Source organism: Typopeltis vanoorti, chromosome 3, assembly GCF_054136105.1.
Source record: "Typopeltis vanoorti isolate ZY-2024b chromosome 3, IOZ_Tvanoo_1.0, whole genome shotgun sequence".
In the NCBI taxonomy this organism is placed as follows: domain Eukaryota; kingdom Metazoa; phylum Arthropoda; class Arachnida; order Uropygi; family Thelyphonidae; genus Typopeltis; species Typopeltis vanoorti.
Window position 1 is genome coordinate 136,321,631 of NC_143551.1, and position 24,196 is coordinate 136,345,826.

Here is a 24,196-nt window from a genome sequence, read left to right on the forward strand (position 1 = left end):
AAAAGAACTGTTTGGGATTCTCTTTAGCTTGCGTTGCTAATTTCCTTTCATAATCTGCTTTTGCTTTTCTTACTACCCATGCTTTGTACTGTTTATGTGCCTGCAGATCACCTTTCTCCTTAAATTCTCTCCACAATTGTTTCTTTTTTTTTTTTGGCAGCTCGAGCTTAATGGTGTTATTCATCCATTTAACTCCCACTTGATTTACTCTCTGGACTCTAGGTATGCAGTCAGCCATTAATTCCCTCAAACACTCCTCTACCACTTCTCATGCACTATCAACATCCAGCCCTTGGAGTTTTACAATGCTAATGCACTGATCCAAGCAATCTCCTAAGCTTGTCATACTTATCAGCCTGGTAATTCCACATATACCCTATCTTAATTGAAAATTCCACACATTTAGTCACCTCCCAGATCAAGACCTTATGATCATTCTCACCATTTGGTGGCAACGTGGCCATATTCATTATGGTCAAATTCTCAGATGCAGTTACTAGATGGAGCACTCTTGAACTCCTAGTATATTCCATTGCGTTCTGTCTCAGGTAGTCATCCTTTAGTTACTGCATAAAATCCATTTCCTTCCTCCCGTGTGTACTCTCCTTCCAATCAATGCTACCATAGTTGAAATCTCCCATACTAATTACTTGTCCTTCACTCATTGAGTCTATTTGCCTATGCATACTATCCCAATCATCTATTCCATTGCCTGGTCTATAGCAGCACCCAACTGTATATTTTGTTCTGCTGGCCTCAATCTCACACCAGATAGACTCAAATGTGCTATTTTCACTATCCTACAGTTGAACTTCTATTCTTTTTGGCTGCAATTCATCTGCTATCTTCAGTAACACCCCCCCCCCTCCCCATTCTTTTTTCTCTTTCTTTTCTGAACACTATACCTTTCACATTCTATCCCACTAACTATATCTCTTCTGTTAGCCATGTCTCACTAATGCCAATAACCTGTGGCCAGGAAGAGCCAACCAAGGCCAAAAATTCCTCCTCCTTGTTCCTAATACTCCGCATTAATGTACATAAAGTGCAAAAGCCCCTCTAGTCCCACCCCTATCTTGATGCCTTATACTAACTATCCCATTCTGGTTTGTTATCCTTTGTACCAACTCAGGCATATTATACACATTCTTACACTCAACTGCCTCACTGATGTCTGCATATCCATTCAACAGCTTCCCATCTCCCCCCCCCCTCCCTCCAAAAAACTAGTTTCCCTAATTCTGCACATCCACTTTTACTTCATTCAGCAACAATTTTTTCAGTCTCTGAACACCAAAACCATTCAGATGCAAAATATCCTTCTTGTATACGCCCTTTCGCTCTTCAAACTCACTCCACACCACAATATAAGAAAGAAATTAGTCAAAGCACTAAATTAGCTGTATACAAGAGTGTTCAAACCAATTTTAACTTACTGATCTGAGAGCTGGGTTAGAAGCCTTGATCAAAGACTTGGGGACCTCTGATGTGAGAGTTTTAAGAAAGATTAGTGGAGTTAATAGATGGCATCAGTGGCAGTATCACATTAAAAATGGTGTTATTAGGAAAGAACTTGGCATTGTTAGTAGCATTCAGGAATGTGTTAGCAGAGCTAATCTCAGGTAGTATGGCCATTTAAACAGAATGGGAGAGGAAAGATTAGCTAAACAAGTGTTCTTTGCTAGAATGAAGGGAAAAAACCCAGAGGAAGACCAAGATATAGGTGGATCTTGGAAGTGCCTTAAAAGACAGAAATATAATATCTAATAATACTGGAATTTGACAGATAACAAGCTAAACTGGGAGAAAATTGTTGATAGGAAGTTAGTAATGATGTAACCTTTCTTGTAGTACTATCACAAGATGCTATACCCCACCCCTCTGAGGGTATATGTCAGGAATTTGATGATGATAATCAGTAAAATCCATGCAATCTGAAACTGTCTGAAAACAAACATTGTAAAACATATTTCAACAAGACAACATGACTGCTCCAATACCTGCATTTCATTGAGTTTACTTAGTGTGTTTTATGTTGTTGGAAGTTTTTCCATTGTTAGATATGTGAAGAGCCAAAGGCTTCTATTCGGCGACATATAACTTGTTTAAGTTAAGGGATATTACTTTTCTTAGCCGAATAAGAAACTCAAAGAGTTTCATGCCGAATATAGTAGAAACTATATAAAGTTCGGCGATTCCAAGCGTAAGCAAATACCTGGATACTGCAGCACTGATCCCAAAGGGTAGTGCAAGCTGGGGCAACTCGTGGTAGAAGTGGAGCGAGCTCCGATCACTATTCTTGATATTTGCCAATAATTTGAACTTAGCTTCTAGGAACTGTATTTTTGTTCACATTATGAGAGAAGGTCACTACCCAGACCGGTTTCGACCTTTATTGAGGTCTCATCAGTGAGTAGCCAGACATAGTTAATATCAAGTTTGTAGCGAACAGAACTTGTACCCCTTCTACGAGTATTGCCGTGAGGTGCTCTAATAAATTATTAGATATGTGAAGAGCCAAAGGCTTCTATTCGGCGACATATAACTTGTTTAAGTTAAGGGATATTACATCCCATATAGTTTCTTAGCCGAATAAGAAACTCAAAGAGTTTCATGCCGAATATAGTAGAAACTATATAAAGTTCGGCGATTCCAAGCGTAAGCAAATACCTGGATACTGCAGCACTGATCCCAAAGGGTAGTGCAAGCTGGGGCAACTCGTGGTAGAAGTGGAGCGAGCTCCGATCACTATTCTTGATATTTGCCCATAATGTGAACTTAGCTCCTAGGAACTGTATTTTTGTTCACATTATGAGAGAAGGTCACTACCCAGACCGGTTTCGACCTTTATTGAGGTCTCATTAGTGAGTAGCCAGACATAGTTAATATCAAGTTTGTAGCGAACAGAACTTGTACCCCTTCTACGAGTATTGCCGTGAGGTGCTCTAATAAATTATTAGATATGTGAAGAGCCAAAGGCTTCTATTCGGCGACATATAACTTGTTTAAGTTAAGGGATATTACTTAGTAATATCCCTTAAGTAATATCCCTTAACTTAAACAAGTTATATGTCGCCGAATAGAAGCCTGTGGCTCTTCACATATCTAATAATTTATTAGAGCACCTCACGGCAATACTCGTAGAAGGGGTACAAGTTCTGTTCGCTACAAACTTGATATTAACTATGTCTGGCTACTCACTGATGAGACCTCAATAAAGGTCGAAACCGGTCTGGGTAGTGACCTTCTCTCATAATGTGAACAAAAATACAGTTCCTAGGAGCTAAGTTCACATTATGGGCAAATATCAAGAATAGTGATCGGAGCTCGCTCCACTTCTACCACGAGTTGCCCCAGCTTGCACTACCCTTTGGGATCAGTGCTGCAGTATCCAGGTATTTGCTTACGCTTGGAATCGCCGAACTTTATATAGTTTCTACTATATTCGGCATGAAACTCTTTGTTTTTCCATTGGTTATACTATAAATTAAAGATTCCAAGAAATTATATACTTGATTTAATCCTTTATCCAAGTGTAAGCAAATAAAGTTTGCGCCTGAAATATAATCAAGACTAGGGCAACTCGTATATAGAAGCTGATGACTTCGCATCACTTGCCTTAGTATCCCATAATGCAAAGCACATATCCTTACAGGTATATATAATGCTATGCATTATGAGAAGGGTCATTACCCAGACTTGCCAAAAGGTGTTAATATATGAGAGACATTAATTATCATGGAGGGTTACGTTGGGATTATAGGGTCGCTTAGTGGACGATGATAAAACAATCTATCAAAACTCTCTGCTAGTTTCGAAGTCGAACACAGTTGGCTCCAGTGACGGACCTTCGTGCGCAAAGTATTCATTGAGTGTGATGCTATGTATTGATTGAGGCTCCTTCCAAAGTCAGAATATGATTTCTGCATTACTTCAACCTTAGTATCACCTCTGGGTCTGACTCCCACTGACGAGACCTCAATAAAGGTCGAAACCGGTCTGGGTAGTGATCCCATAATGTATAGCATTATACATACCCATAAGGATATGTGCTTTGCATTGTGGGATACTAAGGCAAGTAATGTGAGGTCATCAGCTTCTATATATGAGTTGCCTTAGTCCTGATTATATTTCAGGTGCAAACTTTGTTTGCTTACACTTGGATAAAGGATTAAACCAAGTTTATAATTTCTTGTAATTTTAATTTATTGTGCTTTATGGGCAGCTGATATCGAAGGGATTACGGCCACTTATATTTCCAGGCATTATTTGAAAGTTTTTTTTCACTTCACAACTTGGCTTCAAACCAAGAATATAATTTCTTGTCATCTTTAATTTCCGGACATTAGTCTACCTGATTTGCAATAGCTACATTTCATCATTCAGTGCACAGTGGATGGCATATCAAATGAGATGGTAAGAAATGTGTTTGATAATGCTTTGCGTTCGCTTGTGGAAACAACAATGGTCAGCACATTTCAACATGTTTTTGTAATTACTAATAAACCTGAATTGTCTAAGGATTGTACTTCCCTTTGTGAACACCTGTATTTGATGAATGGGGATTAAAACATATTAATTTTAAATGATGTGATCTGTATCATGTATTTGCTCATTGGGAAACCAGGTTGGAACACCATTTCCATGTTATCTTCATCTTAGCCCACTTGCCTTGCTGTGCTGCATTGGTAATTTAATAACTATACTATTTTTTTTTTTTTTTGGGTGGAATTATCATTAAAAAAAGTTTGTAATATATCAGAATGATTTTTATGCGTATTTAATGATTATTTCTAGGCAAGTTCTTTTCATGATTGGAATCTTAGTAATTTATGAATGTTTTTATTCTTCATTCATTGTCTTATTTTTTTATTAGGGATCGTCAAAGGAATACTGGAAGAATAACTTGCCGTGTTTGTTTAGAAGACTTTCAGACATCTATTAATTGTATCCTTATTTTAATGTTATGTTTTTAAATAACATCTTAAAATAAATCTGTATTACTGGAAGGGAGAAAAGGTATGTTCTATGTTTAATATGAGGCAAAATTTTATTCCAAGTAAACTAAATATTGGTAGTAATTTCACTGCATAAATATTATATCACTTTCATTTCCCAACTCTGATTTGTTTGAGAGGAGGATGTCCAAAGAACTAGCATAATATTAGGATTCTAATCCTTAGTTACTGAAAGTTCTTAACAAGAACACCAGACAGGTTCTTAAAGCTTTCGTATAATATAACTTATTTTAAATAAGGAATTCTTTAACCACTCTTAGAAGCTTAGCTTAAAATATCATCGACAACATACAGCACACCTCGTCCAGTCAAATTAGATTTAGAAATAGTAAATATCAGTTCGCATGTCAGGGCCAGTCATTAACCAAGCACATACTGCAAACAGTTAATTTTCTGCTCCTCATATCATGTGATGTACTCATATCAAGCAACATACAGCTATTTGCTGATGATGATACACTGAATACTCAATGAGATATCAACAAATAGCTGTATGTTGCTTGTCAGATCCTTCCCAATATCATTAATGTATAGATTGAATAACAGTGGACCAAGCACTGATCCTTATGGTACACCACTTAATTACACCTTAAATCTTACAGACTCACATATACCACTTTTTGATATTTGTCAGTCAGCCATCCTATTATCCACATTAATATTCTATAATCCAAACACATATTCTCCAATTTATGCAACAGTCTACCATGCTGTATTCTGTCAAAAGCCTTAGCAAAATCCTAAAGGGTGTATCCATTCCCCTTGTCTAGTTCAAAGGTAACATTGTTATAGAATGCGAGCAAGTTTCTAAAACATGACCTTCCCTTAGTAAACCCATGTTGTTCATTGCAAAGTACAGATTCACTGTAACCCATTTCTGAATGCAAGCCCTAACTAGTTTTTCTAAAATCTTCACCACCACTCCTGAGATACTAATTGGTCTTTGCACCACCCTTGTGGTGGTGCAGACCGATGTATCCAATATTACCGTATCAAAGACCATACATTCTTTCCATTCCTGCAGAATCTTCTCTGTTCTGAGACTCATATTAAACAGCCTGGGCAAAGGAATAGCCAGTTCAGCTGAACACTCTTTTAGCACACATGCTTATATCCCATTAGTCCCTATTGCTAAATTCTTATTCAGTTTGAGCAACAGCTCTAATATCTCGTCCTCATACACCTGAGTTACTTCTCTAAATAAAGAATCTCATACACCTGAGTTTCTTCATTCAGTGAAGAGGTAGCAGTGAGCACGATGTTGTGTACACCATGTTGATAGCTTTTAACAAAACGGGCACCCATTAGTTGAACAATCTTTTCTGCACTGTAACCCTCGTGCCATCTGCATTTAAAAGAGTTATTCTTTCATACGCATTCTTTCTTTTACTTGCAGCATATCAATAGAATTCTTGTGGGTTGTCTTTAGCATGCAGAGCCAGTTTCTTTTCATACTCAGACTTTGCTTTCCATAGAACAGTTGTGACTATTCTAGCCTGTTGCTTATAATTTTCATAATGCACATCATCCTTATGCACACAGTATTCTTTCCACATTCTTTCCTTTTCTTACGAATCTCTTGCTTAATAAGATTACACATCCATTTGATATCTGTCAGTCAGCCATCATCGGTCTCCAACTATCACCAACTCTCGGGACACACTCTGATATCGCATCATTTAAGTATTATTTAAATGCTTCCCATGCACTGTCGATATTCTTCCCATCCATCAACCAATTGCATTCCACTGAACTTAGTATACGCCTGAGTTGGTCATAATTTCCTGCTTTGTTGTTCAGCATTTAACTTTTTCTGAATGAAACATTCATAAACTTAGTCACTTTCCAAGTGAGTACCTCATGATCACTATCACCAACTGGAGGCAGAATAGTTATGTCTTTAACTGAAACGCCATCTGACAATATAATCAAATCTAACACTCTTTGACCTCGAGTTCCTTCTGTCACATGCTGCTTGAGGAAGTTGTCCCCCCAACAGCTCAATAAATGCATTTTGATTCTTCTCATGAGATTCTACTGCTACCCAGTCAATATTTGGATAATTAAAGTCTCCTGTTATGATTACTCTTCTCGGGTCATCTTGTCTATTTGGTTATGCATTTCACCATCACTAGCAACAATCCACCAGGTCTGTAACAACACCCCACTATGTAATTGATCTTGGTAGATTCCACCTCACCAGATGGCTTCAAACTCATTGCCACATGAAATACTGTTAGTAGCAGTAGTAGTATTACAATCATAGGTCTCAACTCTGACTGGATTCAAGTCATCCGATATCATTAATAGCACCCCCCCCCCCTTCTCTCCTATCATCTCCTATCCTTCCTAAAAATAGTGTACTCAATACCAGTTAGTATATCCGATTCTGATAGCCAGGTCTCACTAATGCCTATAATCTGAGGTCCCAAAATATTGATTAAAGCAACAAATTCTACACCTTTGTTTCTGATACTCCTAGCATTCATGTACAGATATAATAATCTACTTACATGTTCTTTTGTATACTCTTGTCTGCAGTCTGCATGACACAGTTGGACAACTTGCAGATCTCTGTTCTTCTCTAGTACCTTATACACCCTCTATCCAAAAAGAAACTGAACTTTTTGAAAATAGAAGAAACTAGTGGTGCCACCTGTTGTATCTTTTGAAGCGGCAACCTTCATTAGTGTTGTTTCAACTGTTTATGACATTTGTTTTATTAGAAGCAGAGTTATAGTGCCAAGAGTGACAGTGTGTTTTGACGAATGGTCGGAAAATGAGTTTCAAACAGAGAGCTGCGATTGACTTTTGTGTTAAACTTGGTAAAAGTTTTATCGAAACGCATCAAAAAGCATACGGTGATGAATGCTTATCCCTTACTCAAGTTTATGAGTGGTTTAAGCGATTTCGAAGTGATCGTAAGACGCTTGAGGACGACGAAAAGCCGGGCCATCCAAAAACTGGACTGAGCAAAGTTAACATCCCAAAAGTGCGTGATTTCATTAAAGAAAACCCTAAATCGTCCATGAGATTGATTGAAGATGAATTGGGGATTACAAAATCAACTGTGCACAACATTTTGACCGAGAGTTTGAGCCGTTGTAAATTGAATTCATGATTTGTTCCCCACAAGTTGACCGCCGTGAGGTCAACTTGTGGGGAACAAACCGCTTGTACTGACTCAAACTTCCTTGAAACAATCGCTATTGGTAACAAAACGTGTTGTTTTGAGTATGAGCCTGAAACAGAGTGCCGAGTGGAGACCACCAGAGGAGGGGCATTCGAAAAAAAAGTCAGTTGGTGAAGTCAAAAGTAAAGACAATGCTGATTTGTTTCTATGATTCCAAGGGTATTATCCAAAAAGAAATCGTTCTGCCTGGCCAAACGGTCAATGGTGAGTTTTATCTCGAAGTTTTGATGCGTTTGATAGCGAGAATTCGTCACGTATGGCATGAATATCATGATGCAGGCAGCTGGTCACTTTTGCACGATAATGCACAATTTCATCGTTCGAACATTGTGAGATGGTTTTTGTGTTGGATCACTTGCTACTGTGACTTCTTTCTCTTCCCCTGACTTCATTTGCCGATGAAAGGAAAGCAATATGACACCATTGAAAACGTTCAAGCTGCAGTAACTGCAACCCTCAACAGTATCCCAAAAAACCGATATAAAAAAAACTCATTTAACAAATTAATTGACAGTGCCAAATGCTGTATTGAAGCTAAAATAAGAGTATATTGATTGAAATAAATGATTTGAATAATTATAATTGACTTGTTATTTATTTTCAATAAAAATTTCGGTTTCTTTTTTTTTGGACAGAGGGTGTATGTGCAGACATCTTTGCACATGTTTGGGTCCAAACTGGACGAACACAAAGCCAAAATCATTCTCTCCTTATCAACATTTCCATTACAAAGCCCATTCCTGTCATTAACACAGTTATATAACATTGTTGCTCTTACACTGACATTCTCACCATTCCTCCCTTGATAATTTTGTTTCAATTAGACTCCTGATACCAACCAAACACGTTCAAGTGTAGGCCATTACTCTTATATAAATCCAGGGAAGGTTGGAACCTTCCCTCAAACCCACTCCACACATCCAAAAACTCGCATCCATTCCTTCTAACACTGCCATTGCATTGAATCGTTTGCCATCTTCTTAATTCATTTTTATCATATCGAGGTAAAATACTGACGATTTTCACTTTCTCACCCTTCACTCTCGCCTCTTCCAACAACCCTTTCATGTCCTCTCTCATACTGAACTTATTGCTAGTTAAGTGATTAGTACCTATTACAATTTTGTTTACTTTTCTTTTCTGTTTTTGAATTGCTTCCTTTATATTCTTAATTTTCTCTCCAGGAAAACTCGAAGTTATAACTTGCTCATCAGTAGCATGTTTTATTATAGAGTCACCATACCAAATAATCTTTCTCTTTACTAACAACGTTACTTACCTGATTTCCGTTATTACTTCCTGACTTACCTGTTTCTTATTTTGCTGCTTAATTTTCATTTTCTCCCTATGCTCATTTAAATGCCTCTTGACTTTTTGTAATTCCTGTGTTGTTTCTCTGATGATCTGTTTCAATTTTGCTATTTTGGAGGTTAATTCATTTTCACTAACCTCTTCCACAACTCCAATAACCTCGTTAGCAGGGCTAGCCTCCTTGTTCTTGCATGCAGTGCTCTTTTTAGTATTTTGCATTTTTGGTGCCATTTTAAACTTATACTTATTGTTGAAATATCTCAAAAATATGTTATAAAATACTAAATACACTAAAATCTACACTAATATACTATAAAGCACTAAATTTTCTAAGGAAAAAAACAACCACAATGAAACAGACAAAAATTCACTGACCAACCGCAGTGTATCCTCGAACATATCCCACATAGTCCTACACATCCCATGTATTCCTACATAACTGGTTACTGTAAAATTTTGGTTACTGTAAAAGTAACCAAAATTGTAACTGTATGGAGATAGAAAATGTGAATGCTATAACCTACCTAGGATTAAAAATAGACAGCAACTTAAACGGGAAACCACATATTACAGAAGTATGCAACAAATTTTTGCTATCTCAAGTCTTCTCCTTTAAGAGATTCTCAACTCTGACAATGTTAAGAACATCATATTTTGCCTGGATACAAACTGTTATACAGTACGGTATACTAAGCTGGGGAGGAACATGTCACCACACTGACACCATTAATCTCTACAAAATAAATTAACACTCGTTTTGACCAACATTAAATATAGCGGCACTACAGTGAATACTAAATATACCGTATTAAATATCCTTCCACTTAGACCAGTGCTTCCCAAACTTCTTAATGTCATCCCCCCCCCCCCAATTCAAATATTACATTTTTAGCATCTTACATACACATTTGACATGGCACATTATCTCATATTTTTATATAGATAGATATATTGTTATTGTACATTTGTGGTACAAGCACATGAAACATAAAACGATTAGTAATAAAGAAAGAATTAAAAACATAAAAGAAGTTTAATAACAATTTAATGTGATGGGTGTGTTTCAATACTGCTACACCAATATCGGGTGAAATATTTAAAACTGCAATTCTTAGATTTCTACTTTGAAATGAAACTTATATGAATAAGCATATATTTACTAATATTCATTAAGCGCCAAAATATGCAGGAAGGAAAATTTGTGAACCTACACCAATGTGTGATTTTTTTCCATTAAAATATAAAAAATAACAAAAAAGAAATAATAAATAATAAAAATTAAATACTTTTATTTTAAGATAAAAAAAATCTACTTAGTCTTAAAAGATTTTAAATTTGTTTTCATTATTTCACGGTCCCCCCTTCAACAAAACCTATGGACCCCAAGGGGGCCACGGCCCACAGTTTGGGAAGTGCTGACTTAGACAACTATATGTTCACAGGATGCTACTTTTCCTAAAGAGTGATAACCAGTAGGTAAGTATTAGAAAATATACTTCTGCAGAAAAGCAGGCTTAAAATATTTTATCACTAAAATGCAAAAAAGAAATAATACACAAACACTATCTATTTGGTTTCCAAAAATCTTCAATGGCTTACCGCTCTTAATACGAAAGGAAAACAACACGAACACATACTGAAATCTGATTAGACAGTATCTAAATTTTTATAAGAATATTGATAACTTGTTTAGAATAATTGTATAAAAAGTAAGTAACCACTTTATACCAAGAGAAATTAACCAATACAAAATATTCAAGTAATTACTGAACTGCATTGTTCTTATTCCACGTGTACATATAAATGAATGAGATGTAATGTAATGATATGTAATAACTCAATTAATGAATAAACAAATTTTTAAAAAAAAAAAAAAATTGACCTACACTCATGTGCAACAATATGGAGACAAACTATAAATAAGTTTAAAAAAAAAAAATTAAAATGTTTTTAGAAAAGTGTATTATTCCCCCCCAAAGACTTTTTGCTTACTTCCAGGGAGATACACTGGATGATGGAGAGCATCTTTTAGTAGGCAAATAAGAATAGCTTATTTTTGGCATAGCTTGAAGGCATCTTAATTTTGTATGTCATATCTGTTGAAGACTAGTGAGTTTTTAGCTACCAAATGTAGGAAATGGCAATTGATTTTTTTTTTTGTGTGTGTGTGTGTGTGTTATGGATTTTTAGTGGATTGGGTTTGGGGAATATATACAAGGGTGGTCTGAAAGGTTCTCGGCCCTGACCATAGATGGCAACACTATCGGCAAGATTTGTTTTTTCTAAGTTGGTACATTTGGTCATAAGCATCCATGTGAAATTGCAAGTCATTCTATCAAGTAGTTTGTTTTATACAGCTGTCTGAAGCAAAAGTGTTGTCTGTATTCCCTTGAAATGGATAAAATTGAGTATCGTGCAGTTATAAAATTCTTTGTAAAAGAAGGTTTAATGCTAAAAGCAATTCATTCGAAGTTCATAAACATTTATGGTCACTCTTCTCCTTCGTAAAAGTAACCAAAACTCTACTCTATTCATCATTGTTTATTTTCGACAATTAAGAAATGGGCTACCGAGCTTAAATGTGGTCATACAAACCTTGAAGAAGATGATCCATGTGAAGGACGTCCAGAAAGTAACACCACCAGAAATTATTGATCAAGTGCACGATATGGTATTCGATGACCGGCTAGTCAAAGTGCGTGAAATTGCTGATACTATAGGCATTTCAAAAGAACGTGTAGGATATGTTTTGCATGAAGAATTGCAAATGCTTTGCACAAGACAGGTGCCGCGCTTGCTCAGAGCAGATCAAAAACATATTTGCATGAAAATCTCTGAACAGTGCTTGGAGCGTTTAAACAAGAATAAAACTGATTTTGTTCATCAATTTATTACTATGGATGAGACTTGGATTCACCATTACACACCAGAATCCAAACAGTCGACAGAAGCCGGTTGTTCAACACTAAAAAAGACCATCCGTTCCATCAGTAGGAAAGGTCATGGCATCGGTGTTTTGGGATGCTAAAGGCATTTTGTTTATTAATCATCTTGAAAAGGATAAAACAATAACCAGGGAATATTATTCCAATCTTTTAACCAGACTAGATGAAAACATTCGTCAGAAAAGACCCAGTTTACAGAAGGAAAAAATCATCTTTCATCAGGACAATGCACCTGTCCACAAAGGTGTTTTGGCAATGGAAAAATTAAGAGATCTGCACTATGAATTGTTGGAACATCCACCCTATTCCCCAAATTTGGCTCCCTCTGATTTCCATCTCTTCCCAAAAACTAAAAATCTTCCTCGCTGGTCAGCGTTTTTCTTCGAATCAAGAGGTGATTGCAGCTGTAGAGGGATATTTTGCAGATCTTACTGAGAACCACTACAGGGATGGGTCAAACCTGGAACAAAGTAAGGAAGAATTTTCATAAGAGTGATCTCTAAGTCTTAGCTTACTTTATGGATAATGCAGCTTACTTTTACAAGTTCATAATCCTATGTAACTGCAAAAAAGAAAATAAAAGAAAAAGAAAAATTCCAAAGGTGACAAATTGCTAAAATTGCAAACCTATGCTTATTTTCAAGCTCCATAAGCATGAATCTGTAATTTCAGAATCCAATACAGTGAATTATATACAGTTGAATAAGAACCAAGCAAGATTTTTCTGAACACATAAGGAGCCAAATTTTTTTATTTATTAACTTGGCAATGAAATTCATCTACCACTTAAAGCTAACCACAAACATTGATGCTTGGAAGAGGTTTCAAACTCGTGGCTTATTAGTCAGACAGCAGAAGCATTATCCAGGGAATATTATCTGCCCACTTGGCCATCAAGTAAACTACTGTAGATTTTTCCTTGATATTATAAATACAATTAAAAAGAGAATGATTATAAATCAATATGCTCTAGTTATAAATATTGCACTCAAGTGTAACAAACTCATACAAGTACCAAAAAAGTATGACTTTTTCTTTGCCTGTAGTCCAGCTAAACACTAAAAGAAGTTTTGAATAACAATGAGTTTGGTTCAGTTGGAATTATGGATGACACAATTAAGGCTACAAGGACAGAGTATTGTGACTGATAATTGCATGTATTCTCTGGAAAATCTGCCCATTTTTTTCAGGATGAAAAACCAAAGTTTGTTGGATAAAAAAAACCCATACATCTTATTATGAGACCTGCTAACACACCTTCATTTGAAATGTCTTTATTAAGATTCCACAAGTGCTGGATGGTTTCAAACTATCCCCTCTTCCAAGCTATTTTAAACCTGGTTTTACTTCATTGGAGTAAAACCAGGTTTAAAATAGCTTGGTATCTTTAACATTTATTATACCCAAGGTAAAATACTTTCTACATATATCCCCTCTTCCCTTATGTGTTAGGTTCAATGGATTGTCATGGCCAAATAACTTAGCGTATCAGAAAGCTGCTTACTTCTAATGATAGGGCAGTTAATTCTGTCTGGTACAGCTGTAGAGTGTGTGTGTGTGTGTGTGTGTGTGTGTGTGTGTGTGTGTGTGTGTGTGTGTGTGTGTGTGTGTGTGTTCGTTCGTTCGTTCTTTTGGTTGGTTTTGACTGTTTTTCTGTATGAAAAACCGAGTTTTCAGGAAGGAAAATCCTGGCACCTCAATATATGACACTGGCTAAATCAACTTCACTTGAAAAACTAAGATTTTTCATATGAGGGGTCTGACATGGTTTGTTTGGTGCAGGGATAGCAAAAGTCACTGGGACATTACATCATAGTAAGACAATATTTTGAAACAAAATCTTCATGAGCATATCAGCAATTGCTTTTGGATTATGGAAAAAGTTATGGTAACATACAAGTTAATAATAAATGGATAAATAATATATGCACAATAACTAGAAGATCAAAACTCTTATCATATTACAAGGGAAATATTTTTAAAACAAATTTTTTATACAAAACGTGTATCTTATTGAAAGGTATCAATTCATGCGACCCAATTTGAATAACACAAAATTTTCTAATAAAGTCATACATACATAAATTCACACACTCCTAGTAGTATGATATGCCCTTGAACTTCTTCAATTGTTTTTTTTGTAAGAGTTTGAAGAATTCATCTTTAATTTCTTTATTGGCATTATCGTTTGGGCCATATGCAACAATTACAGTGAATACTTGGTTGTCTGATTTAAAATCTATAGTGATTGCAACAACCTTTCGTTTATTAGTTGCCATTTAGTAATATATTCTTTGAGATCTGGTTTAATTATGCAAGCTATCCCTTGTTTTCCCCTTTCTCTTGGGTTTACCCCCAAATAGAAAAGTATATATCCATCTTTCATTTTCTGGCAACCTTGACCTTTCTTTTTTGTTTCTGTGACTGCTAGCAAATCCAATCTTGATTTTTTAAATTCATCAATTAATTCGTTTTCTTTTCCATGTAGACTTTTAATGTTCCATGTTCTGTATCTCGTGTACCTTTTTCCTCGCTTTGTCGTTAACCATTTAGGCAGTTCGGCTATCTCTTTGTTATTTCTTTTAATGAGTGAAATTTTAAGGTGTGCAGGGGATTAGCCTTCAGCACCCGAGTCTGGTGGTGGGGCTGCCACCTTCGAGGCCCCCAGACCGGCCTGTGAGGGAAGTGCTATCCTGTTGGTCCACGGGAGGTATTTTATTTCCCTCCTACCCTTCATAGTAACCTATGACGAGCATTCCCTGATCCGCCACCAGGGGACATGCCCGATGGGGGTTACAGGTGTCCCCACACGGGGAATAGATTTTCTAAAGATAGAAAAGGATAACGATTCATTGGATAGTTGGGTGACCAGAGTATCATAGAAGGGCAGACTACTACTGTTCCCCTTTGCAAATGTGACAAAGGATCCTTGGGTGTTAGCTGTTGAGGTGTGCTAAAAACATTTCCAGTATATATCTGCCATGTGGCCAAATGGAGCACACATATTCTAGTCATCTGGGTTTGAGAGTGGGGGAGGGCTGAGTTTAGGGCTGTATTCTCAAAATATTTCGTGTAAAGATTGAGGGGAAAGAGAGGAGGAGCCCATGGTTGTGTCTTCAATATGTTTTGCATTTTCTATGCCACATAAAATAGCCTGAGTTCATGGTAAAATGATATGATGCTAGATATACTGTAGTATACTGTATGGCAAACTGACAAAGGTAATGCCAGCCTGGTTGATTGAGTGATTAGCATATTCTCCCTGCAACTAACAGCCTGTGAGTTTGAATTCTGCTGTCAGCATGAATGTTTGTGATTGTCTCTAGGTTGGAAATGAATTTCATTGTCCAGTCTGAAACCACTGTCCTGTCTATTGAGCCTGAAGTAGTTTTAAAAAAAGTTACATGTTTAGTCTGTAGCGCAGGGCTTATGGATTATGTATAATATACAAATTAATAAATATAAAAAAACTTATCCATCATCATCAAATTCCTGCAATGTACCCTGAAGGGGGTGTACAGGATATGATAGTACTACATGAAAATTTTAGATCATTACTAACTTCCTATCTACAATTTTCCTTCAAATCACTCTGTTACTTGTTAAGACTCCAACATTATCAGATCTCATATTTCTATCGTCTAAGGCACATTGTACCGTATCAATCCACCTATATCTTGGTCTTCCTCTGGGTCGTTTTCCTGCCAACCTGGCAGAGAACACGTTTTTGCTAATCTTTCCTCGCCCATTCTTTTTAAGTGATCATACCACCTCAGATTAGCTCTGTTAACACATTCCTGGATGTTGACAAAATCAAGTTCTTTCCTAATATTCTCGTTTTTAATATGATATTGCCGTTAATGCCATCTGTTCACGCCTCTAATCTTTCTCAGGAGTCTTATATCTGTGGTCTCTAGTCTTTGGTCAAGTGTTATACTTCTGAACCAGCTCTCAGATCCATAAGTTAAAACTGGTTTGAACACTGTCTTGTATCAGCTAATTTAGTGTTCTGACTAATTTCTCTCTTATTCCATATGAATTTATTCAATTGACTTTGTACCATACCAGCTTTATTGATTCTGTTGTCTATTTCCATATTTAATTTACCATTTTTGCTAAAAATCGTGCCTAAGTAGCTGAAATGTTTTACTTGTTCCACAGGTTCTCTGTTCACAATGCAGTTGACATTTTCAAGTTTTTTCATTGTCTTTGTCTTTTTATTGCTGACCTTCATACCATATCTATTACAACAGTTATTCATTTTAGTAAGGGAATCTTGTAGCAGATTTATTTAGAAGTATAACATCATCTGCATAAAGCAAAGAGCTAGTAATCATGTTTAATACCACTTTCTTTCATAATGTGATCCATATAGATAATGAATAACAGAGGGGATAATGTACATCCTTGTCTCACACCAGATATAACATTAAACCATCTTCCTGTACTTCCTTCAATTCTAACTGCTGACTTACAACTCAAATACAGACTAAGTATTGCTTGATATAATGCCCCATTGACACCATATAACTGTAGCGTATTGAATAGCTTCTCTCTTGGCACCTTGTCATATGCCTTTTCCAGATTGACAAAACTGAAATATAGATCTTTGTTATATTCCCATGATTTCTCCACTATTTGTCGTAAAGTGAAGATCTGATCCTGAGCCTCTATTTGGCCTGAATCCAACTTGTTCTTCACCAAGCTATTCTTCCACAATTCTTCTCAACCGTGTCTCAAGTAATCTTACCAGGAACATCAGTAGGGAAATACCTCTGTAATTCTCACATTCGGTTTTATTTCCCTTTTTATATATGGGTACTATGAGAGTTCTACTCCAATCATCAGAAATTTACCCCTCTGTCCAGGCATTCTGGACTATGCAGTGCAGCCACAGTAAGACTTTTATATAACCATACTTCAGCATTGGGGTGCTTAAGAGTCAAAGCTGTATAACTGAGAGGAGACCTTCATATAGCCTTTAAAGGAATGTGGAGAACTGACCAGGGCTTCTGACCTAATGTCCATCCTCACCTTCTCGTGGTGCACCCTGTTGGGTATCTACCTGGATACTGAACGAACCAGGATGAGCTGACAATTTGGGATTTAGCAGAGCAAATTGTATTCTTATTGGTTAAGCCAAAATAAAAAACGATGGTACAACTTGACAAAATGTTATGCCAGCTGGGGCGTTGCCCGATTAAACAAGGCCCCTGTTGTTTTCGCCAGGGAACCAGGGCAAACAGCGAAAAGTCAGATACTGGAACAAATCTGAAAACGCACCCCAACTCAACATCACCAGAGTTAAAGATCAGTACTATCAACATAAGAAGTCTGAATGGCAAAGAAATGGAGCTGGCTGAGGAATTAGATAAGTACTACATCGACATAATAGGGATGACTGAAACAAAAAAAGACAAAAACTGGAGAGATCTTTCTGAGCAATAAATACAAAATGTTATATTCAGGCAATGACAATCAAGGAAAAGAAGGAGTTGCCATAGTATTCAACACGACATACGAGGCTAATCTTCTTGAATGGCAGGCAGTCTCAAGTAGAGTGGTGTGAGCAAATATGAGAATGGGGAAATGGACAATGAGACTTATTTGTGCCTATGGCCCCACGGAAGGTTCTACTAAGGTAGAAGTGGAGGAATTTTTTGATGCTTTAGAAAAAGCAACTGACACAATGAGAAAGGAAAAGTTGGTTCTTGTAGGGGATCTGAATAGCAGAGTAGGAAATGATTGTCAGACATACAAAAATATTTTGGAAAATTTGGAGAAAAGAGCAAAGCTAATAATAATGGCAAATATCTCTTGGATTTCTGCTCAGGACATGGACTGGTTATTACTAGCACCGTGTTCCAACATAAAAATATGCACAAATTCACATTGAGAGAAGAGGCAAGGAATAAGAAAAGTCTCATTGACTATGTTATTGTTGATAGTGATGTTTTCTCCCCGGTGCAGGACACCAGAATGTACAGAGGATTTGAAATTGGAAGTGATCACTATTTAGTCTTGAGCAGGGATAAAATTGAATTTCATATTGAAAAGAATAACATGTAAGAAAGTTTTAAAGCGAATAAAAGTTGAGCAGCTCTCAGATGTGAACTGTAGACTAAAATACACAAAGCTTATTGAATAAAAAATGAAAGAGTTTGAGAACAGAAACCAAACCTTGGAGATTCAGTGGCAAGCCTTGAAGAAAACCCTGATTGATTCAGCCAGAGAGGCATGTGATGAAGTTGTCTGCAAGGATAGAAAAATCAGGACTCCATTAACACAGGAAGTTAAAGAGGCAGTGAAGGAAAAGAAGAAAGGATATCAAAAATTCCTGGCAAATAAGTCAGTTTGTGCTCTTAGAGAATACAGAGACAAATGTAAGAAAGCGAAACACTGTGTAAAACTAGCTAAATGAAAGTCATTGGAGGACTTTGGCAAGAACATAGAAAATAAATATCAAGAAGGTGGCAAAATATTCTGGAGGTTGTTGAAAATGCTTAGAAATGGAGGAAAGAGCTGTAAAAGGAGTTAGAGATGATGAAGGTGAGATAAAAACGGGAGAAAAATATATCATTGAAGTATGAAGTAATTAATTTGAAAAATTGCTAAATGGAACAAGCAGTGATGACAGCACAGTTGTAAGAAACACTGACCAGGCATGCAGTCAGGAATACATATCCATACTTGAAGTAGAAAAAGCCATCAAAAGCCTGAAATGTGGAAAGGTAGTAGGAGTAGATGATATTCGACCAGAAATGCTCATGTGTGGGGATATAAAAGTCTTACAAAGGCTGCACTGCATAGTTCAGAAAGCCTGGACAGAGGGACGAATTCCCGATGATTGGAGTAGAGCTCTAATAGTGTCCATATATAAAAATGGAAATTAAACTGAATGCGAGAATTACAGAGGTATTTCCCTATTGAGTGTTCCTGGCAAGATCTATGCAAGTATACTTGAGAAACAGTTGAGAAGAATTGTGGAGGAAAAGCTTGGTGAAGAACAAGCTGGATTCACGTCAAATAGAGGCTATCAGGATCAGATCTTCACTTTACGACAAATAGTCGAGAAAGCATGGGAATATAACAAAGATCCATATTTAAGTTTTGTCGATCTGGAAAAGGCATATGACAAGGTGTCAAGAGAGAAGCTATTCAATTCGCTACATTTATATGATGTCAATGGGGTATTATATCAAGCAATACTTAGTCTGTATTTGAGTTGTAAGTCGGCAGTTAGAATTGAAGGATTTACAGGAAGATGGTTTAATGTTAAATCTGGTGTACATTATGAAGGAAAGTGGTATTAAACATGATATTAGAATTTAGGATGTTAATGTCAGCTCTTTGCTTTATGCGGATGATGTTGTACTTCTAAATAAATCTGCTAGAAGTTTGCAAGATTCCCTGTGTAAATTGAATAACTGTTGTGATAGATATGGTATGAAGGTCAGCAATAAAAAGACTGGAAATAGACAGAATCATTGAAAATGTCAACTGCATTGTGAACGGAGAACCTGTGGAACAAGTAAAAGATTTCAGCTAATTAGGTACGATTTTTACTGATGATGTTAAATTAAATAAAGAAATAGACAACAGAATCAACAAAGCTGGTATGGTAGGAAGTCAATTGAATAAATTCATATGGCATAAGAGAGAAATTAGTCAGAACACCAAATTCGCTGTATACAAGACAGTGTTCAAACCAGTTTTAACTTATGGATCTGAGAGCTGGGTCAGAAGTAAAACATTGACCAAAGACTAGAGACCGCAGATATGAGAGTCCTGAGAAAGATTAGAGGCGTGAACAGATGGCATCAATGGCAATATCATATTAAAAACAAGGATATTAGGAAAGAACTTGACATTGTCAGCATCCAGGAATGCGTTAGCAGAGCTAATCTCAGGTGGTATGGTCACTTAAACAGAATGGGCGAGTAAAGATTCGCAAAACAAGTGTTCTCTGCTAGTTTGGAAAGAAAGCGACCCAGTGGAAGACCAAGCTATAGGTGGATAGATACGGTACGATATTGCCTTAAACGATAGAAATATAAGATTTGATAATGATAATATTGGAGTCTTGACAAGTAATAGACTGATTTGGAGGAAAATTGTAGATAGGAAGTTATTAATGATGTAGATTTTTCATGTAGTATTATCATATTCTCCACACCCCTTGAGGGTATAGAGAATATGTCAGGAATTTGATGATGATAATACTTCAGCATTTCTGGTCCAATATCATCTACTCCTGTTTTTCCACATTTCAAGCCTTTGATGGTTTTTTCTACTTCAAGTATGATATTTATTCCTGACTGTATGCCTGTTGAGTGTTTTCTACCACTGTACTATCACTGCTTGTTTCATTTAGCAATTTTTCGAAGTAATTACTCCATACTTCAAGGATAACTTTTTCTCCCATTTTCATGTCACCCTTATCATCTCTAACTCCTTTTACAGCACTCTCTCTTTCCTCCATTTCTAAGCTTCTTCAACAATGTCCAGAATATTTTGCCACCGTCTTGATATTTATTTTTTGCGTTCTTGCTAAAGTCTTCCCAGGACTTTTGTTTAGCTAGTTTTACAGAGGGTAAAGCTTTCTTACATTTGTCTCTATATTCTCTAAGAGCATAAGCTAATTTATTTTTCCAGTAACTTTTGATATGCTTTCTTCTTTTCCTTCACTGCCTCTTGAACTTCCTGTGTCCACCATGGAGGTCTGATTTTTCTATCCTTGCAGACAACCTCACCACATGTTTCTCTGGCTGAATCAATCAGGGTTTTCTTCAAGGCTTGCCATTGAATCTCCAAGGTTTAATTTCTTGTTCTCAAACTCTTTCATTTTTTCTTCAATAATCTTTGTGTATTTTAGTCTACAGTTCACATCTGAGAGCTGTTCAACTTTTATTCGCTTTAAACTTATTCACTCATGGTATTATTGTACCACAGGTTTATGAACCTTTCATGCAGGGTAGTTAATCGCATTTAAAAAAAAAAAAAGAAAAGAAAAAATTATTATATAAATTGGAAGATGTGATAAAAACATTCTGAAATGGATAGATAAGTTAATGAATGAGAAATAGACTGAGTATCTAGTAGCATAACATATTCCCTCCCAGAGCTGTTGTTGCCTTTGTGTATTAACAAATGTTGGAATCACTTTGGAAAGTGATACATGGTTGTTTGCTGATTTAGCCAGGTTGAGAAAGGTGATTAGGTATATTTCTCCTACAATTACTGCAGGACTGTTTGAGTATTGGCAAATTGTGCAGATAATTATTACTATTATGAGTATCTCTGTGGAGGCTTAGACTCATCATGGAGGCCAATACTAACCATTATTGACGTAATGTGTATCGTATCTTTTTCTTCACCAACAGAGTCTTAATGACCATCTCTGGCAGCCTGTTCTATTCATTTATCACTCTTCAAGAAGAAAAATAATCTAGTTTACACCCTTGCTAACCACACTTTTGTAACTTCCAAGGATGATCTTCTTGTCTCCTGTGCAGTTATGTATGGGGAAATTTCTATAACATCTGCTCTACTCTATTCATCTACTTTATAAAACCCTTTAGTAATTTGTTTCCATCATACCTCCTCTTTTTGTACCTATTAGTTAAACTTTATAACCTACAAAGATTTGCAGTGTGCTCGCTCATAGGGAGCATACTACAAACCCATTTCCACAACTCGTTAGACAACCATCTGTGCACAATTGGCTGTATTGAACCCTAATAAATGGGAATAATTTCTTTCTCAGTATGTTCTAACTTCCTGCCTGTTAGTTTTTTCTTAACATTCATGTGATCCTTTGAAATAGTTTTCCCACTTTTGTAATATGTTCTTTGAACTATCCAGCATTTTCTCTAAATCCTTAGTTTCTTGCAGTGCAATCTTGTGTACTGTATCCTTTGGAATGTGGCAGTATGACCTTTGCTATCCTTGCACCAGTAAATCACCAACCAACCGGACAACTTGCAATTCAGTGTCTATGCAATGTGTCCAAATTGTTTTATTGCTTATTCCTTATGTCATCCTGTTGGAACTCTTCATCAGCTTTATTAGCTGTTGCTTTCACTAGTTTAGCTTCATTGGTAAATAACTGGATATTCTCTCATGAAATTATTGTTAATGTCAATGATTTCTAAATGAACAGCACTGACTCCAGTATAGATCTGATACATACACATTTTTAGGTGCTGTAACAGTAGTGCCATCTGGATGAGAGAGGGAGAAAGAGGTGGGGAAATGCAAGTCAGCAGAAGTTGCATATAATTGCCTTTGCAAGTGACCAGAGAAAGCACAGCTTCCATTTAGACATTTAGACGAGATGTTTTTTTTTGTTAGCCTTCATGAGATCTGATTTGGATTTGCTGATGGTTTTTGTTGAATTTTGAGAGCAGCAAACACAGTAGATGAATGTTAATGGAGAGCAGATACCTTGAGCCAGAGGATGTCAGATGCATGTGATTCTAAATTAGACATTTTCTGGCAGGCAGTGCCAGATCTCACAAAGGTGAAATGAATCATTATATATATAGTTTGGCAATTGAAGGTGGACTCTGGTTGATATAGCTGCAGTTTGAATTTCTGACAAAAGTAGATGGTCTGGTTTGAATGTCTAAGTGATTTGGATGTCATTTATGTTGAAGTTTATGCCAGCCATGGATATTAGTAAAATAGATGTGAAAGTTTTTATAGTAGAAATTCTGAAATGTTTTGGCTTATTTTGTTGTTAGAATTAGTTTTTGAGGAAGATTTATTTTGATCTTAGTGTCACTTTCATCATTTCATTGTTGTTCTTGGTTAGTTGAAAGGATAGAGCAGGAACTTGCATTGAGATGAGATGGATCTTGGACATGGCGCCCATACTGACCGACCACTCTCCTTGCCCCCCCATAGAATATCTTATTTCTATCCATCCATTCCTGAATGCTGTTCTTAACCAACTTTACCAATAACCAAAATATTGAATAACCACCACTCCTGAGATATTAATTGGACTTGGAGCCTCCTTTGTGTAATGGAACTGTTTTGCCCTCTTTCTGCTCCCTTAGCAATCTAATCTGAAACTTCATTTAAATAGTCTGGTTAGGATCGATGCCATTTCTCTTGTGCTTTCCCATAACATGCAAGCTGATCTCATCCACCCTCAAGATTGTAATGACATTTGGATTTCTTAACATCCTGAACATCTTGAGTTCATCTGCTTCTGTTCTTGTCTAAATTCCTGTCACTTCATTATCTCTTCCTAGATAATACATGCTTGCAGAGTGATCACTTAGTATTAGCAGTCCTTCCATAATCATTCATCCTTCTGCTCACCACATAGCATGCCACGTGGCTAGTAACATTTGGCTAATTTTCTATCATAATCTGGTTTTATTTTCTTCTCCATGCTAGTCATATCTTGCCTGTACTTTGTATTTCTAATGAGCTCACATTATTTCTTTTACAGCTTTTACTTAAGGTTATAGACAAATTTTCTGATGCTCTCACTATATCCAGTTAGCATCATATCTGAGGTACCTTATAATTATCAAGTAATTATCTCTCAGTAGCCCCATAAATTCCATTTCTTTCCTTCTCTTTGCCCTATTCTCCTTTCACTAAATTAAAGATACCAAGAAATGATATACTTGGTTTAATCCTTTATCCAAGTGTAAGCAAACAATGACTTCACATCACTTGCCTTAGTATCCCATAATGCAAAGCACATAATT

The 24,196-nt window shown here is 36.4% G+C and overlaps 1 protein-coding gene across 1 annotated transcript in view; it reads left to right on the top strand.

Annotated features, from left to right (window-relative positions):
- Positions 1-24,196, top strand: part of LOC150108588 (transcription elongation factor 1 homolog) — a 41,330-nt gene that overhangs the window by 13,848 nt on the left and 3,286 nt on the right. Inside the window, exon 2 of the mRNA XM_090416035.1 lies at positions 4,877-4,947. Within this exon, the coding sequence (XP_090272161.1) occupies positions 4,877-4,947 (71 nt within the window). The remainder of the gene's footprint in view (positions 1-4,876; positions 4,948-24,196) is intronic.